General features: G+C 33.8%; 1 protein-coding gene across 2 annotated transcripts; it reads right to left on the bottom strand.

Annotated features, from left to right (window-relative positions):
- Positions 1-4,292: 4,292 nt before the first annotated feature.
- On the bottom strand, positions 4,293-7,416 carry LOC125071456 (transient receptor potential channel pyrexia-like). Of its 2 annotated transcripts, XM_047681713.1 has the most exons (2): positions 6,868-7,416; positions 4,293-6,771 (listed from the first exon to the last, which is right to left on the bottom strand). In XM_047681713.1, exons 1-2 carry the CDS (start codon positions 7,414-7,416, stop codon positions 4,480-4,482), a joined length of 2,841 nt encoding a protein of 946 aa, XP_047537669.1. In that variant the 3' UTR covers positions 4,293-4,479. The 2 variants fall into 2 exon arrangements, with proteins under 2 accessions (XP_047537669.1, XP_047537668.1); XM_047681712.1 differs by having other exon boundaries at positions 4,293-7,416.
- Positions 7,417-19,680: the final 12,264 nt, after the last annotated feature.

Genomic DNA, 19,680 nt, shown 5'->3' with positions numbered 1-19,680 from the left:
ACCGACCTACATTATAAAAAAAAAACAATTTGTTTTATATAATTCATTTTTATTTTTCAGTTACATTTTCTCCGCGACGATACCGCCGCGTGCGCAGCGGCGCGCCAACTGCATTACTGTTTAATTGTTATCGGCTCTCACTCCGCGGCGCCGAGACGCCGACCTGGGCCATATTTCTGTTATAAATCACTTATTAAATTAATATCCGCATTAAATCTATATAAATTCTTCCCTGTCCTGATATTTATAGCAGGATCGTTTTTGAATTCAGTCGAAACTAATACTACCAAAGGTTAATGAGCTGGCAAGCATTGCATTTTATTACGATAGGATTCAAAATTCAAATCAATATGAATTAACTTAATCCAGACAATAATTCTATATCGCTGTAGATTTTTTGATTTTTATTTAATGTAGGTTGAGTCTTTGTTAAAAAATAAAATATATAAATAATATTATCAATGGAACCTTAGTTGATGTATTATCATTGTATATTACTATATTATAAATTATTATAAATGTCATGTTATTGTTTGTTCCCATATGAAAAGTAATAACAACAGAAATAGATATTACTTCATTTTTTATATTTTAAGTTCCTGTCTGTCATGGCTGATAATAAAATATTGTATAATTAGGATTTATTTATATAGGATACAATTAATTGTTCAGAGTTCAGATTCTGACAAAAATAACCTGCACGAAACTCAACAGTTAATCTTTTTCATTAAATAATAAAATCTTTGTTCCTATAATAAGATAACACAGTTATTTTTATTTGGCTTATTTAAAAAATTTAAAGCTCATGTCTTAGATGTCCGTAAATCCGCAACAGCGCGATTTTTAAGGCATTTTCTGCCTCGCACAACCACTTTGTGGAACCAGCTTTCGCCGGCGGTTTTTCCGAACCGATACGACTAGGGAACCTTCAAGAAAAGAGCGTACTCTTTCCTGAAAGGCCGGCAACGCACCTGCAAGCCCCCCGGTGTTGCAGATGTCCATGGGCGGTGCTAGTCACTTTCCATCAGGTGAGCCTCCTGCTCGTTTGCCACCTTTGACATAAAAAAAAAGACATTGGAATATGGCATATTATTCAATACAAGATTATATTAATGATAAAAACAGCGACGACTTAGTATTTGTTGAGTTCCCGGCAGGATATATTTTAATTTAATTATTGATATAAAAAAGGTGGGAAAGAGTTTCTTGCCGGATCTTCTCGGTAGAATCTACTTTCCGAACCTAACCTTGTTACATTATAATTCAAAAGGGCTTTTATCAACCTACTTGATATAAAGAATATTTTTATTTTGAATTAAATAATCTTAAGTTTAATATACTTTATTCATTAATATTTTAAAGTGTTCGTTAAATTTATTTATGTGTGATTTATATACAATATTAGTGAATGATATAGAATCTTTTCTTATCAGCTCTGTATACAATTTAAAAACTCTGTGGCAATAATCTACATTATACTCTACATATACATATATGTTAAAGTTTAAATGATAAATGATCCTGTCTAATTACAGACCAATTGGACGGTACCATTTACTTTCCACGACTTAAAGAATAATGAGTCATGGTCATATTATACGGTGGCATACGGTGGTCAACTTAAAATGACCTCGTAGATATAAATTTTCAATTACTAATTATTTACTTCAGATATCAAAGTCGAAATAACAAACATTGTTGAGCATGACTGTCAAACCTCAGACCAGACATGCGAATGAAACTCAGAGGGGTTATAAAAGTTTTGTATACTAAAAGGTACTTATATTCACCAAAACAAGATTTACTTTACCAAAATATTTGCTTATCTAACATTGACAGATCAGAACATTAGGCCATGTAAAATTAGTGGTCAAGTGTAACGGACGGAATTTACAACCAGACAGAATTACCAGTCATTAAAAAAAAACTGAATACAGTAATCTATATTAAAATTTTAAATGCGAAAGTAGCTATCTGTCTGTATGTTACGCATTCAAGGCCAAACCGCTAACCTAGCACCTGACGTCCAACCTCTAAAACTTGAACCAACTGCGGGGTACAGCTTGTCTTTAATATTTTCTTGTACCTTACTATCACGCGTATGACAGTTATTATTTAACTGTCAAAATGAAGATGTTGAGATTTAGTTGAGACCAAATACTCAGGCAAACAATATCTTTTTTATTTGTCCAAACCCTATTCCCAGTTCAGCCATGGTCAGGTCTCCATGTACGTCTACGAGAGAACTCTGTTCTGGCTTGTCTGTTTACTCAGATTCTCTTTTTGGGCCTCTTTTTGGATATTTGTTAGTCAGAAAACCAATATATGTGAAAGTAATGATGATGTCCTCCTGAGCGATTACGACCACCACGGGCAGTCTCGATACCAACCAACCAAAGACAAATCCGATGCGATTGGTAAGAGTGCAAGTGCAGAACCAATGGATTTACGTGCTTTCGAAGGCACGGTAGTGTACAAATTTCAAACAACCAGAGTCAAGGCATGCTGAGGATTTTTCATCAGAACAACCCAATATTTTTTCAGCCAGGCCTGCGGTGTACAGCCTCATATCTAGTCAATGGACTAAATAGGCAGTCGTCATGTATGAAGCAGAAAGTGTAAATGCTGATATGTTACTGTAAAAGCTCGAACTACGATAAATCTTAAGATTTTCTAGTAAAACCTAAGATTTACCGATTATGAATGATAAATGTCCATAAAACTTTGGGATTCGAACTATTATCATCATTCACTTGGTAGATCTTAGGATTTACTTGTTAGGTTAGGTTGGAATGGTAAAAGTCCGAAAATCCTTTATAATAAATACATACATTTACCAACTCATGTCGGTAAATCTTAGGTTTAATAGGTAGGTTTTACAGTAACATATACAATTCATAAATAACATAGCGATTAATCAGAATGAAATTAATTAGTAAAATAATAATATGTATCCATTCGCCATGAATAATTAAAAGGTTTCACATGTTAGCTATATATGTATATGTGAAATCGTTACACTGAGCTGAGGTCGTGAACTTTGCCAATTGGCTGCACCCGGCGATGTCCGCATTCTTCTGTTCCGCAACATTAGTGTCTAGACGTGCCTAGGTTACTGAGAAATCACCTAGTATTTTATTAGATATTATATATTGAAAAATAATATATAGATATTAGAACATGTGGATTTTAAACGTCGATAACAGGTTCGAACCTACTATGAATTTTCATACACATAATTTGGGCTTATAAAATAATCTAGTGCTCGGCTGTGAAGGAAAAAATAATTGAAAATCTTATTTATGTGACCCGCATTATATGTCGATTGAAATTTGCCACATGTTTACCCACAAACCTCATTGGAAAAAAACTCAAAACCTTCTCAAAAGGAAAGCAGACGTTAGCTGAGGACATTAAAAGATTACTATGATATTATTATTTTTTTATAAATATGAAAATGAATACAATCAAGATTTTCTATACCGCTCAATCAATTATACAAATATTGAAAGCCATTAGTATACTTTGTAAATGTGTTCTGCGTGATAGTAAGACAAAGACCGATACATGAACAGTTTCTACCACGAAACAACAAAACTAGTCATACCTATTATTGCACGATAAATCATAAATAAACTCATGGCAGTTTCGGAACAATAAATATATCATAATTTACTATAATTCTTTTATAAATATTAAACTTCGTATATTTGCGACGATGATTTAATTTACTTTATAAAAAACATCGTTATCTCAAAAGCATATTAACTTCACGTAGCCACAAAACAAACGCCTTGATCATGAAACTACGTCAGCGTGTGTAAACAAAGCCTTATAACATAATACCCACTTCTTATCGCTGATACTCTTGTGTAGAATTTGCCTAATTTGTTACATAAGAGTAATAATTAATTTAACTATTCAACCCAGTTGCTAGTATACTTGTAACTTAAACCAAGATTGTGGGTTCAAACCGGGCATGCCAATTTTTATATACTTAATTTGTGTTTATAATTTTTCTCGGGCTACTTCACTACAGGAAAACATCGAGAGGAAACCGGTAATGTTGTATACACCAATGACAATGAAGCAGGGTTATGGTATATGCTTCAAGCTTTCTCCTCAAGAAAAAACAAGGCCTTAGACCTGCGGTAAATGGGTACATAGGTCAATCACATGTAGTCACTTTTTTAATTGAACCTAAGGAAAAATATGTATCTAATAATATAATCTAGTATGGTTTGATTTAAACAAATATATAATACTTAATTTTTTATTTAAAAATACCCTGGTCGAAATCATAATTTATCACAAATACTCTAATTTTTGATTATCTAGAAATTATATAACAAAAATCTTTGTGCAAAAAGAAACTCTTAACTAAATATAGAATCTCAAATAAGATCATATTAAAATAGTAAAAAAAATGCATATAATAATTTAACCTACTTAAATAATATACAAGTCTTACATAACATATCACTTAGTAACCGAAGTAACATCAGATACATTGCTAGGGAAGAAAACGGGCGATTCTATGGAATATTGGGTGTACGATTTATCCATCGCTTTCAACAAATTCTGCAACAAATTACTTTGTTCCATCAACAATATATTCAGATGTTTCATCTCTTGATCTATCTTCTTTAAATTAAACGTCGTCTGGTCGATTTTCTCTTGCATACCACGAATTTCAATATTAAAGTTCTGATCGTTCGATTGCCCCTCGTTCTTGAACTTTGACGCGTATCTATTTTTATATAGCATTTCTTTAACCGATCTTCCTGATTTCAATTTGTTTATTTGAGCCATTTCGTACGCAGCCATCATAATATCTGTCGGTAACCTTTTCTCATTCGGATTCAAAGGCTTAACGCTCAATATAACTTTACCAGCCTCCGGCGACACAAGTGCCGTTCTGTACACGTACTTGTGTAAACATTTTGGAAGCCACGCGCTAAACATGCCCATTTCGACGAACAAAATCAACTTCGTTTGTCGAACGAGTTTGGATAATCCTGCAGTTTTTCGCAATCCTTGAATATCGTGGACCGCTATACCGACTAATAAATTCATTAATATAATTGTTACAAACATAAGGAAAAGAATGAAGATAATTTGGCATGAAAGTTCAGATATCAGTGGCGGGTCTTCCAGCATTGGATCGTTTATTAAAATATTCAAATTAAGCTCACCGACCATCATGGATAATGTGCTGATGAAACCCATTAAGGGATTCGAAAACATTTCTTCGTTCGGAAATACGACACAGAAACAAATTGTAAAACCAAGTAAAAGGCAAATGTATGCCAGTAATAATTTAAGAAATTCCGTCAACACTTTTTGATACATGGCCACGTAATCGCCAAACATTGGCAATTGGCCCATCATTAACATCAAATTTGTCCAAGCTCCCAGTACTGCGTAGCCACCAACATGATTTTGCCATCCGTATTCTTTTTGAATATTGTACAGTGAAAATACAGAAAGTAGAACGAACCATTCCATTAGGTTTTCAAAACTTGTAAAATATTGATACAAACTTGAATAGCCAGTAATACCTGTTAGTTTACGAACGATTTCAAATGCTGTTATCGCTATTAATACCCATCTTTCAAATTCAATAGGATTTTCTTCTAGAATATCACCAAGTAGTGATTGGTGTTGACATAGTTCGTTTGGTACACCATATTTCATAGAATTTTTACCTTTACATGTTTTAACAACAGCTGTTAGCACGTAGATAGATAAGAACGATACAAACAAGAAGCAGAAGATTAGCCTGGCCAAATAAAATTTTCTTATCTTACGCCATTTCATAAAAAGGAATGCTGAACATAAAGGATGTTGTAAAATGTCTTTTTGACCTTCATCTATCAAACTGTTTAAATATGTTATTTCACGAGGGTAAGAGTATTTTAGTAACTTACCAAAGTCAAACTCGATTTGCACCTCCTCATTACCTTCAGTTGAGCGACTCAATGAAATTCCATTATCCAAATTGTGTCTTAAAATGGTCATAGATTTCGGAGTCTTTCTGACTATTACACTTAAGGCTGTATGACCTTTTTTAGATTTAGATGTAACATCTGCTCCTAAAAAAATTAACGTTTCAACACATTGTGCCAGGCCATCCATAGCAGCAAGATGCAGCGGAGAGTAGCCATACTCATCTTTTTTATTTACTTGTGCTCCCCAGCTTACAAGCATGTCAATTATTTCACAAGCACGCTCAGTATTACATATAGCCGCGTGTAGAGGCGTTCTCTTATCGTGATCTTCAGCATTGGCATCCGCATTTCCATCGCGCAAAAGAACTTCGACACATTCTAAGCTCGAACATCTGGCGGCAAGATGAAGTGCAGTAAAACCTCTGTAATTCCTTATGTTGGCTTGAGCGCCTTCTGAAAGTAATAGTTCCACACATTCTGCGTAACCTCTTGACGCCGCCAAATGTAATGCAGTGCATTCTTTATCTCTTTGTTTTGTCAATCCCTTAACACTTAATTTAGTTTCTTTCAATAAAAATGCGAGACATCTTTGAGCACCTAGCTCTGCAGCTAAATGTAACGCATTGAGACCGCCTGAAGTGCTGTATCCTGGATCAACACCTTTTTCGATAAACAATTCCATACATTCTAGAGCGTCATTTCTCACTGCACAGTGAACGAGGTTATCTTCACATCCAGCTCGTTGTACCACTCCATGTAAAGAAGCTCCATGAGCAATAAGAACTTCAGCTACCTCCAGAGAATTCCCAAAGGCAGCACAATGAAGCGGAGCAAAGTATTTTGGAGCATAATCGATATCAGCTCCAATCGATAATAAGTACGCAACCGATCTGCTTGCACCACTAAAGGCGGCTATATGAAGCGCTGTTAATCCAACTGGTTCGGAATAATGTATGTCTGCGCCTGAATCTATGATCGCTGGTAACAATTCATCACGAGTAAGCAAAGCTGCCCATAACAGAGTCAAGTTAACAACAACTTCTGGAGCGGAGCAAATATGTTCTTCAATATTATCTGCGGTAATTAAGCCACATTCAACGTCATCAAAAAATCTGCCAGCACCTAATGTTAATGCTTTTTCACATAAAGATTTCCTTATCATATCTTCAGTGAGCCTAGCTTCTGGATCTGGCGCCATAATATCGAAGCTATGGTACATATTCGAGCCATCTTCAGCTGGAGGTGAGGGTCCGACGAATAAATATTCCTTAGCTTTTCCAGGCTCTGAGGCAGCTTCGAGTAAATCGATGTTACGAACATGTTTGAAGGAGCCTTTGAGAGGGTATTCTTCTGGTTCCCGAGATCGTGTACTAATGCTCCTCGTAATTCGGGATCTGTTCGTTGATGGTGTCGGAGTCTGAAGAGGTGCAGGCCACCCCATCTCGCGATAACCAAAGTTGTCCATAGTCGGACAACGACTGAAGGCGGTTCTACTTATATCTTATCTCATCTCACGAGACAAGCGAGATCTTGTTTGTCATTGTGATTTATTACGCTATTTTTAATGCGCGTTAATTAATACAGCTACAATTTTTGGCTAAGATAAAACAATTTTGCAATACTTACGTGTTATGTTTATTTTTTATCTCATTCAATTCTATTGAGACGAAAAACAAAAACATATGAAATATTTTTCTAGTAAATTAGATACAATTTCATATATCATACAAATCCTTTAAGATTACTCCTGTCAATAAAGTAGTTAAAAAAAAAAAAATAATTCACGGCCATTCATACTTCAAGGTATTAAAGTATTATGAACGGATTATTATCAGTTATTTCTTGATATTAAATAACATACACAGTTACTTAATGGGTTTTTGATAAAATAAGATATTCAATGAATAGATATATTTTTATCTATGTCCATATTATTGTTGTTTTGTTCCCGTAACTCGATTATGAATTTCCATGAAACAATTCGTGGATAAATATTGTTGTCACAACAATACGGTCATGATGATGAATGATATAATAAAAAAATAAGTATCGCTGCTTGACTAAGACCTCCTCTTCTTTGAGGAGAACGTTTAGAGTTTATTCCACAATGTCCTTGGACTATTGGTTGGTTAAACATGTGGCACATTTTCATTCAATACATATTGGTTTCTTCATCTTTACTACCAAGCACCAGATGAATTATTAACAATAATAAAACGCATGAAAATTCAAAGGTTCTTGGCGGGTTTTGAACGTCTTATTTAGAAAATTCACTTTATCTTACTTACCCATCTCGGCTTTAATTCATTGAATTATTTTATTATGTATTGTATTATTATTATTAAAAGCGATATTGTAAACACATTGTATCCAATATTGAAAGATAATATAAGCCTCCAGTTCTTGAAACGTTAATCAAAGTTGGAGTAAATTGTCTTTATAATCTGAATGGTTATTGGTCCGTGGCGAATGACGTGATATGCAACCAATGAGCCTTAAGAAGAAAGTCAAGTTAGTTTATATGCAGTTGATCAGCATTTCAGAGGTATTTGTTACAGAAATTTCATTGGAAGTTTTAAGCAACCTAATGTGGTTTTGTCAAATTTAAATATAAATAAGTATATAAATTCTGCCACATGTGTATTCCGCCAACCCGCATTGGAGCAGCGTGGTGGAATATGCTCCAAGCCTTCTCCTCAAAGAGAGAAGAGGCCTTTATCCCAGCAGTGGGACATTTACGGGCTGCTAATGCTAAAAATATATTTCATATGTATATATTCATGAGCATAAGGATATATTTTATGATATAGCGGACGGGAATATGGGCTATCTGATGGTCAATAGTTACCGTCGGCGGTACATTGACAATGTAAGAAATATTAGCCAGGCCTCAAAACACCAATGCGCCACCAACCTTGAGAACTAAGATGTGCCTGTAGAAACACTGGCTCATTCACTCCTCAAATCGGAACACAGCAATACTGTATTGCTGTTTGGCGGTATAATTTCTGATGATTGTGCTTTACTCAGGGCGTGCACAAAATCCTACCACCAATTTTAAATGTTTCCAAACAAAACTTTACAATCTTATTGCGTATATTTTTTCAACTTTATTTTAAAAGAAGGTTCATAATTAAAAGAAGCTGACAAGAATCATCATATAAATATGCTTAATTAGCTTAAGTCCCACAGCTGGGCAAAAGCATATCTCCTTAAGGAGAAGGCGTGAAGTTTATTTTGCCACGCTTCTCCGATTTGGATTGGTCAATTGCAGGATGCTTTGAGTTTATTTAATCAGACAAAATTAAATAGTTTAGAATCCTCATAGTATTCTCTATTGTATACATACTTTCATATTCACGTGTATTTTATAATTATCATTAATTTAATTTAATTCTTAGAACATTAATAACCTTCAGTACTCAAGAACGATATCATGTGTTCATAACTTAATATAACAATACACATGTAACGACATACAGCTTCAGACGAGCATTGCTGACGCAGCGTTTCTTCGTTTACATTACTAGCTGTCCGACTTAACTCGGTACTGGAAATACACAATTAGCAAACCCATTCCCCCTCCATTTCCCCCCTCAAAGTTAATATTAATCGTTTCTAAATCAGATACTTATAATCGACTATGTGTAACAACATAACAACATTAACAGTCTGTAAATTTTCCACTGCTGGGCTAAGGCCTCCTTTCCCTTTGAGGAGAAGGTTTTAAGGGTGCATGTTTTCCCGCGATGTTATCCTTTACCGCAGATCACGAGATGAATTATAAACACAAATTAAGTACATGAAAATTTAGTGGTGCTTGCGTGTTTGAACCCGCAATCATCGGTTAAGAAGCACGTTCGTGTTCATGTTCTCCTCAAAGGGACAGGATACCTTGGCCCAGCAGTGGGAAATGTAGAATATATGTAAAATATATGAAAAGTGGGCTGTATGTATGTATGAATGTGAACATTTCAGCAAAATCTGTAAATGTAAACTAAAACCTACGTATCAATACTAATATTATAAATACGTAAGTAAGTCTGTTACGCTTTCACGGCCAAGCCACGGAACCAAATTTATTGAAATTTTTGTATGAAGCAAGATTTAATCCCAAGGAAGGACATAGGTTTTTAATACTTAACTCTTGACAACGAACCCCTAAAACGAGAGCGAAGACGCAGACGATAGTAAGATAAAAAGCGATTCTAACGCGTACAGTGTGAAGATGCCTTTTGAAACTTTACCGCTTTGACAGTGTGTCAACCCACATACAATGACAGTGTAAATATAAATATTAGCAGTTCTACGATCCCTTTGTAACTCTTGTCAGCTTATTTGCTCTGTTATATCAAATATGCCAGACTACTAGTCAGGGCCTTGACCCCGGGGAGGAAGAGGGGACATTAAACTATAATTTATGCAGCAGCGGACAAATATTGGTGCAAATATTTGTATCTCAGTACATTCGACTGTTTGAGTGTTTGACTTTGACTTTGATATACCACCATTCACGGATTAATCACGAAATCTCAGTAACCTTAACATCTACAATCTTGAAATTTGGCAGGTTAGTTCCTTATAGGGTGTAGACATCCGCTAAGAACGGATTTTACGAAACTCCACCCCTAAGGAGGTAAAACGGAGATTGGAAGTTTTTGTCTTACAAATTCGGGTGGGTAAAGCCGCAGGTTTGGCTAGTGAATAATAAAATATATATAACTTCAATTTGTGTATCAACTATTAATTCCTACATGTAAGTAATTGGACCCAGGCGAATATATAATGAATACGAAATGTGTTAAGAATCTTCAAGCATTTTCTTTCCAATGATTATTATAATTATTATTATTATATTTCACCTCATTAATGCAGTCAATATTACGCACCAATAATCTCGGGACATGATGAGAGAAATTTACACCCAACGATAATTACACTCATATTATAAAAGGAAAATATGTAAATCATAAATAAATAAAAATTACGTTCATATCTTCTACTTAATCTCGTTATATTAATATACTCTTTCCTCTGTAAATATATTTTTGATTTAGAAAACCATTATTCAACAACAGTGTAGCTAAAACAAAATGGCGTTTTGAAGGAAGACTTTCTCTATCGTAAAGACGGTTACGATTACGTAATATAAACTATACACAAATAAATGTTATTAAAATGTCTTGATGTGACGTTTAGAAATAATTATCGTAAAAATGTAATAACATAATTTGTATTACATCATTTTTTTTATTGATGTTCTCAAGCAAAATGACCTGGAAATATGCTTTGAGAAACTGTACATAATATTAACATGATACATTCAAAAATGTCAAACTTTAAAATCAGATTCAATTAACATATATAATCTTATTCGCCAATCATCATACTTAGTATATAATCTTATTCGCCAATATCTACAAACGTGTTCGTTTACTTTAAGCCTTTTTACAATAAACAAAATTAAAAAAAAACTAAATCAAGAATTATTTTTAAATATAAATTATGCATGTAATCGTGTCTTGCCCGTATCGGACGCTGTGAACAATATTCCCTACTTTCTCCCGACTGAGCGATGTGGATTAATTAATAAAATAACAGTTGGTGCTCTGCCAGGCCCCAGGGTTCGACGATCAAACGAAATATCCATTTAGCGTCAATGTTGCGGAAAACTAACCACATTACGTGGCCAATTAACGTTCCTAATTTAAACAGGCTTTTTGTATTCAAGTAAACAGTTATTTGTATCGAATTTATTTATATCTCATTTGAATATATTTAGCGGTAGGACTTTGCAAGCGTCTGGCTAGGTACAGCCAAGTCGTTAGCTATTCTGCCGACGAGATGTAAGCTATACTAATATTATAAACAAGAAGAAGAGATTACGAGCAGTAATCTGTATAATATTATTTAAGCGTCAATAGCGCAATGGTTTACAGGCGATGTAAAAAGTTGCAGGATTGATCCTGAACCCTTGGGCTATTGTCCTCCCCACTCCTAATACAAGTGATAAGCTTGAAAGAGGGGTAAATAGGAATATTAGTAATTCCTTAATTCATTTGGGGCATAACTAGTATTCTTTATAAATAAAAAAAAAAAATGCGAAATTTATTCTATCTGTCTGTCTGTATGCCGGCCCGTCTGTCAGTTGTTCTTTCACGTCAAACAGAATTTGATTAAATTTGGTATGAACTCTTGTACTTTTTTTCCTAACATCCGTAAAACGCGAGCGCAGCCGCGGGCGACAAGTAGTACCTTATACTCAGATTAGAGTGAAGTAACAAACGCGAATACAAAACCAAGCGTCAAAAGTGCTGTCACTGTATTTTTTTTTTAAATTACTGACGTATAGAGGCGTCGTTTTTCACTACCGGGAGTTTGTTTTTGATTTTGTTGCTTCGATATAATCTCCTGCGTGCTCCATGTGTATCCTCGTGTGCCTATTGTTATATCATCTAAGATTTTATCATATACTTCACCCCTGTCAGCCTTTGGGTGGTGACGTCTGAAACAATTATATCGATTATAAAAAAAAAAGTTTGTTTGTATGTGTACAATTTCGTATATATTCTGAGATTAAGGACGGAGCTTCGTAATTTAAAATGAAGTATGTTTACGTTCATGTCTTCTTTGTCATACAAAAAAAAATTGATATGTTTCAATAACACATTAATAAAAGAATAATAAAATATTGTTAATTAAACTCATAATGAAACGATGAAAAATATAAGATGACTAGTTGTTGAACGTAATTTCGCTCGCATTTTATTAAATTACGTCAGCTGTTAGGCACAAAAAAGTAGTCTATATCATTCCTTGAAGCTCAAGCTTCCGTCATAACAAATTTCATCAAATTCAATTTGGTTTGGCCCTAAAAGAGCAACAGACAATCAGACCGACAGACTTACTTTCGCCTTTACAATATTAGTATAGGTAACTAAATATGACTTAATATTATTTAGGGCGGATTTTAAAACATGTTTGTCTAAACCGAGAGAGAGCCGAGATGGCACAGTGGTTAGAACGGTTCAAACCCAGGCAGGCACCACTGAATTTTCATGTGCTTAATTTGTGTTTATAATTCATCTCGTGATCGTGAAAACATCGTGAGGAAACCTCCATGTGTCTAATTTCAACGAAATTCTGACATGTATTCCACCAACCCACATTGGAGCAGCGGGGTGGAATATGCTTCAAACCTTCACCTCAAAGGGAGAGGAGGCCAATTATAAAATTCAAAAGAATCGTTAAAGAGCGTTTGTGTGCTAAAGGATATTACAACAATAATCACTTTTTAGTTGACGGCACACCTTGGAAATGAAATGATCGCCTCCAGGCTGTTTCAAATAACTAAAATATAATTATTATTGTACATGCAAAATGGAAAAAAAAAAAAATCCCGATGAGTTTCTTTCGCCGGTTCTTCTCAGGTCCCAGATTTTAAATTCCGAACTGTTGGTAGATTTTCAATTAGGTAATTTTTCAATAAGCAAGTGTAAATACTTCTATTGAAAAAAATATTGAAAAAAGATTTTTGACTTTGACTTTGACTATGACTTTGACGTTTTGACTTTGACTGTGACTTGCCCAGCAGTGGGAAATTTGCTGTAATTAATGTAATGTAAAAATGTTGTACAATTACAGCACGCTCTTTCGCCGCGCTTTAATCGAGTAAAAGGACTACGAGCCCTATGACCCAGTAGCTCGAATATAAGATTACAGTTCAACTTTCACCTTTAATGTCTAAGGATCGTACACACCGGCGTTAACAAGCGAAGCGAAATCTTTTGCGACATGGAATTATCTTTAAGGCTATTGGCACACTGGTTCGGGTAAACGATTTTAGACCTGGTTAGACGGGTGCAAAATACCCGCGCGTGGTGTCTCGACGATAATTGTCGTTTGAGACCATCGGTAAAGGGCGATAATAGATCTTTTAAATATCGTTTTTGAGGGGGAAGAGATCACCAGAATATTTATGCTTAAGACAGAATTGCAGGCAAACAAAGAAAAAGTAAGCAGATCGCGAAAGGGTTTCAAGAGTTGATAGAATTTACTGCATTAAGATAAATGAAATTGGCCACAATCACTTCTTGACTCCAGCATTTTAAGTTCTGCAAATTTTCAAGTTCCTATCGAACGCAGGACAGACCGAATAATCGACTGTACATGTGCATTTATTTTAGTTAAATTGCTTACATAGTGCTTAGAACACATCTCTGTAATTAACCGATTGAAAGTTAGTTTTTTAATCTACACCCGTACATACCCGTTACATTGCGTACAAGTGTGTTCTGAGCCTAACATTTATCAGTATCTGAACTTTCTTATACAAACGTCTCATCTCATCACGTGGCCATGCTCCACGCCATGATCATTATTCGCCACGACAAAGCCGGGTTAATCCTATCGACGTTATATCGGTGACAATCTGACAGCTCTGCCCGAGCGAAACATCGAACCGACGACCGTGGTTTGATGAACTCTTATAATAGAAATTTGCATCTATACGTTTTGAAACTTATATTTATATTCATAAGTTCATTGTTAACGAGATTAAGTTTAAACTAAATACAGAGACGAAATCGTATGAAACCCAGTAGTTTCTTTAGTTTCTCTCGTTTTATTAAATATCTCATCATTAGATCACGTCGATCTGTCATTTCATGTATGAAAGGAAAACAAACAATAAACATGTTTTCATTTATACTTAAAACTAATAACTATAATAAATAGTCGATAAAACAAATGTAATATTATTATGTGTACAATTAACGATGCCGATACTTGGTGGGCTTTGTGATCGTCTGGGTTGATAACACCCATTCGTCATATACACCCTATTTACTAGAGTTGGTGGCGATTTGGTGATATATGGAATGGTTAGTGTTTCTTAAGTTACAAATGTGTATGGGCGGGCCAGTCGTGACCACTTAAATTCCATGTAAAGTCCCAAAAATGAATGGCATGACAGCCTCTGAATCAGAGTTGGAATATGATCCTTAACATCTCAGCCGCTGGTACACAGGTAACAGCTAAGCGGCAGTCAATTGTTGCGCCACATTGTAATAAAAACCATTATTACTGAAAAAATAACTTTACTTGTTTCGAATAATTTATTAAAATGATGAATTTTGATTTCGACTTTGACCCACATACATGTGAAAACAAACAAAACATGAAATGTACGTTCATATCGTATGGAACACTGAATCCATAAGGTAAATATTTATTAAATTGAAATCAAACATCCGAAGTAAAACCGTCTTGGAACAAAGGACAAACAAAGCAACACTCGAAGTTAATAAATCAACGTCTTTTATAAACGCCGTTACTCTTTGATGTTTAAAGTTTCGCCGTATTCGAATTTTAAAATGTTAAAATGGGAATTCCTGAAATTGAACACTTTTTAGAACGATAACGAACTTACTTTTCTTGCATGAGCGTTGTCTCCGTCATTTTTGACAGTGTTGATTGATTAATGACAGATGGGTTGAATCATTTCCGTGACCATATCAATCAAATTGATTTTTCTAATTAAATTGAACATTTCAATAATTGGAACGGATTTAAGAATCAATTTATATTTATTTATTTATATATTATCATGCTGCATCTATCTATTTTGCTCTTGGTTAATAATTTGTAACTTACCAAATTACAAATTATGTTTTATCGGAATTGCTCACAATTTGTTTTAAATATGATCCTGGCACTGCAAAAAAAGTAAAATTTTTTACACGTCCAATTTAAGATCTAACCTGTTTATGTTATTACTATGGCTCACTTACTCAGATTGAAATTTGTTTCATACAAAATTATTGTAAAATATAGTCACAACAATATTTTATATAAATTTTATTTCTTTATATTAATAATCGGGACAAAATATTCTTTAAAGATGTATCGTAAAAATCCAAATTATTTATAATAATTACAAAATTTGACCATCGTTTGCTTAGTTTAGACATTTATCTTCTCATTTTATTGCTTGTGCTTAATGTGTAGCATGAGGAAATTATTGGACAAAAAAATCTTTGACCTTACTATTAATATTGACGTTAAAAAAGTTGCAGTTCGGCTGCAAATTTAATTACTTTTATAAATAAACGCTGGCAATACTTATGAAGTCAATCAAATTTACATTCGACTCATTATAATGAATTGAAACGTTATTTATTCAGCATCCGACGTTACGAGATATATAGCCGCTAAGTGATGTCTCGTTCGTCATCCGATGGGACGTTTATAATCTAGTAATTTCTATCATTTCCTGTCCAGCCGCAAGAAATCTTTATCCTTAATCTTACTTATATTGATTATAATGTTTTCGTGTTCCCGTGACTAATAAATCATTGCTTGAAATTGCTTGAAAAATCGTTTTATTTCAGTGTTAAGGCTAAACCTGTGTAATTACACGGGCGCAACTATTTAGCTCATAGGGTTGGCAGAATAGTAAAAATTATACGTTCATTTGAAAGCAGCATTCGTTTAAATATTTAAATTTTGAACGCCCCGGATTGCGTCAATAAGAGATGTTGTTTTTTTTTCGTCAATATGACTTTTTCAGCCTATCTAGCAATTTAAAATTAAGAGTGGTTACACCCTTGTTCCCATACCAGTATGTAGAGCCATTGGTTCTGTTCCTGTTCTCTTTTCGGTTTTTCGCTTTTCCTTCCCAACAGGCTACGAAAGTGAGGCAGTTATGGCAGCAGTCTGGAAGGGTAACAACAATTTTACACCACTACGTTGACGTAAAAAAAAATTTCATGATACAAGCATACTATCAAAGAGGCGAATGTTCATATATAAATGCTACGTACTAAATACAATACTACAAATAATAAGAGTGTATTAAAGTAACAAAATGTACTGTTTTGAATATTATATTTAGTATATTTTCCAACCGAAACAAATGGCCTATTTGCTCGCCTGCCTGATTTTTATTGGAAATCGCTAGGTGTACTAGCAAACGGACCACCTGATTGTCCACCATTGTTTAAAAACATTGACCATGTTAGAATTATTAATCTTTCCTTCTATCGACAATGCGCCACCAACCCTGAGAACTATTATTTTTGGTCCTTCGCATCTTACTCGTTCTCCTAAAATAAAAAATGTTAGATCCAAATATTATGTGTAGCACGATAATATATTCTAAGCTAATTGTATCTATTTAAGCTCTATAAATAGCATACTGTTTAAACTAAATACAAGTCATCCAGATAATCTGATACTAACCCACAATTAAAGACACTTCAGCGAGACGTATCACGAGCTACAATCTCATATCAGAATCTTCGATACACGATATGATATCGTTTGATCCTGATCAGTTCATTAATGTAATTACGGTTTCTAAATTAACTCCGAAGAACCGTTAGATGCTGAATGTTGTTGGATCCTGTCTGAGGTGTTATGTAATTGGTTACTGTATTATGCATAAAAAATATACAAAAATGTCAATTAGAACTACTTAAACGCCTAGAGACAACAAACATTTCTTAGCTATTCTAATTCTAATGTACAATACCAGAAAGTGTTAAGAAGTTCTTGAACAGTTGTTTTCCAATACACCCAAATAATTTGGCAGATAAATAAAAGGTTTAATTATACAATAAGGAAATCAGATATGTTCTTAGTTACATGGCTTTATAATATATTACAAGTAATTACACAAATAACATATATTCTAAATTCAAAGTAATTTTTTTTTATTCAATAGAAGCATTACACTTATTTATTGATTGTCAAGAAAACAATTCAACTTAAGTTCGGAAAGAAACACCTTAGACCTCTCGCTACAATGTATGAAATTCAGTCTATGAAACCCTCATACAAATGTTTCAGAAGACCCATTTGAGATACTCCTCTTTACCTCTACACTCCATAAGTCAACCATAAAAGCATATCTGTATCTTTGCGCAAAACTTTTATTAGTCTTTTAATATTGGACATAGTGTGCACGTATCCCCATGACGTTCTAACGTGTTTTAACAAAAATTTAGTGGTGTTTGTCAGAGTTCAAGCACTAACTCATCTGGGTCCTAAGAAACTATAAATACTAAAATTCCATGTAAATCTATTTTATTCTTTCTCGTTTAGAAAAAAAAACGAAAATACCTATTTATTACTAGTAATACTATTTAGTCAGAATGCGATTAACATTTGCAATTAAAATGTAAATTATGACAATTCAAATGCAACTAAATAAATCGTTAATGAAAGTGTCGATGTCACGAACATTGAAATGTCATTCTGTTCGTCACTTACAAGCAATTAGAATAAAGATAAATGTCCTGAGAGAAAACTGCATAATTTAATTTTGTCTCAGTTTCATCAGTGATTTAGGAAAATTACAGACGGTAGACACTTATTTAATAAGATCACTTCAGCAATATTTGTTGATTTATTTAACCCCTCCCCCCCTTGATGACAAGTGGTCCATAGATAATGGAAACTTTAAAAAATAATAATCACTATAATAGGTGGTCTACGCAATATCATAGCCTTCGAAGTAGCTAGCAATAATTGGTGGTAAGGCAATGTACAAACCAGTCTAGGTACGTACTAATACATCACATATTGTAATGTCAAAGATCAATATTCAATATCGTTCTATTCCCGTTTAAAGGGACATAAGGGGACATTTTAGTTAATAAGATTGGTGGTGCATTAGCGATGTAAAGAATGGTTAATATTTCTTTCAGTGCCTTACCATCAAATGGTCCTTTTGCTAATCCAACTAACTCTTTTATATAAACAAGCTGAAATCGGTCCAGGGAACGTTCGACTTTGTAACTATTATATATATTTAAGCCTTGACTTCTAAACCCCTTAAAATATGAATGAGTATTGTGAAGCTTCACTTAAATATATTTTTTTATTTATTTTATGTGATAGATATTTCTTAATTTATAGTTTTATAACTTATATAATAATAACATCTGTCACATAACAAGGTCAACAACTCCTGAACTGATTTTACGAAATATATTAATTATGCTTACTCATTTGTTTATTAATTTTGGGTAATTTTCCGAGGTTAATGAACCAGCCGAAAATCAATCATGTGTGTCGTCTCTGTTACACTAAGCTCTCTCCTTTTGCCACTTAACATTAAACGTGAAATTTAAATTATTTCTTAACCTCTGTAGTGTATATATTTAAAAATAAAGACCATATTTCAAAATGATTTAAACTGATACAAAGATTAAATCATTTTTAATCTCTATCGTTTCAGATCGTATATACTATATAAAAGTATAACGTCCCAATATATAATTATAATCACACTATTAAATTAAATTGAACAAGGAATAAATACCATAGACCGAAATATGCGATTTCGTCTCGTCTGCGGTGAACCTTTAGATCTAAACTAACAAACAAAGTAGGGCGCTCCAGTGTTCATTAAAGCACTACGTCGCACGCAGTGGTATTAGTCACTTTTATCAATATTAATGCTATCGACTGTCTGTCCGTCGCTTGAAATAACTCAGTTGAGAACGCCGATCAACATTATTTGTATGAGATCATCCGCTACTTTCGTTATTATTTCAAAATATTTATTATCCGAATAGCAATGACCTTTTTACGAGATCATATATTTAACTTGCAATGTTTGTGGGTTAGTTTTGCTTAAATTCTTGTAAGCTGAATTAAAACCTCTTCCACTCATTTTATTCTTTCATTTTTTTAAATTATTATTATCTTAGTTAAAATCTTA

The sequence above is a fragment of the Vanessa atalanta genome, chromosome 19, assembly GCF_905147765.1.
Source record: "Vanessa atalanta chromosome 19, ilVanAtal1.2, whole genome shotgun sequence".
NCBI lineage: Eukaryota > Metazoa > Arthropoda > Insecta > Lepidoptera > Nymphalidae > Vanessa > Vanessa atalanta.
The sequence above is the reverse complement of the archived record's forward strand: the minus strand, read 5'-3'. Positions and strand labels throughout refer to the sequence as shown.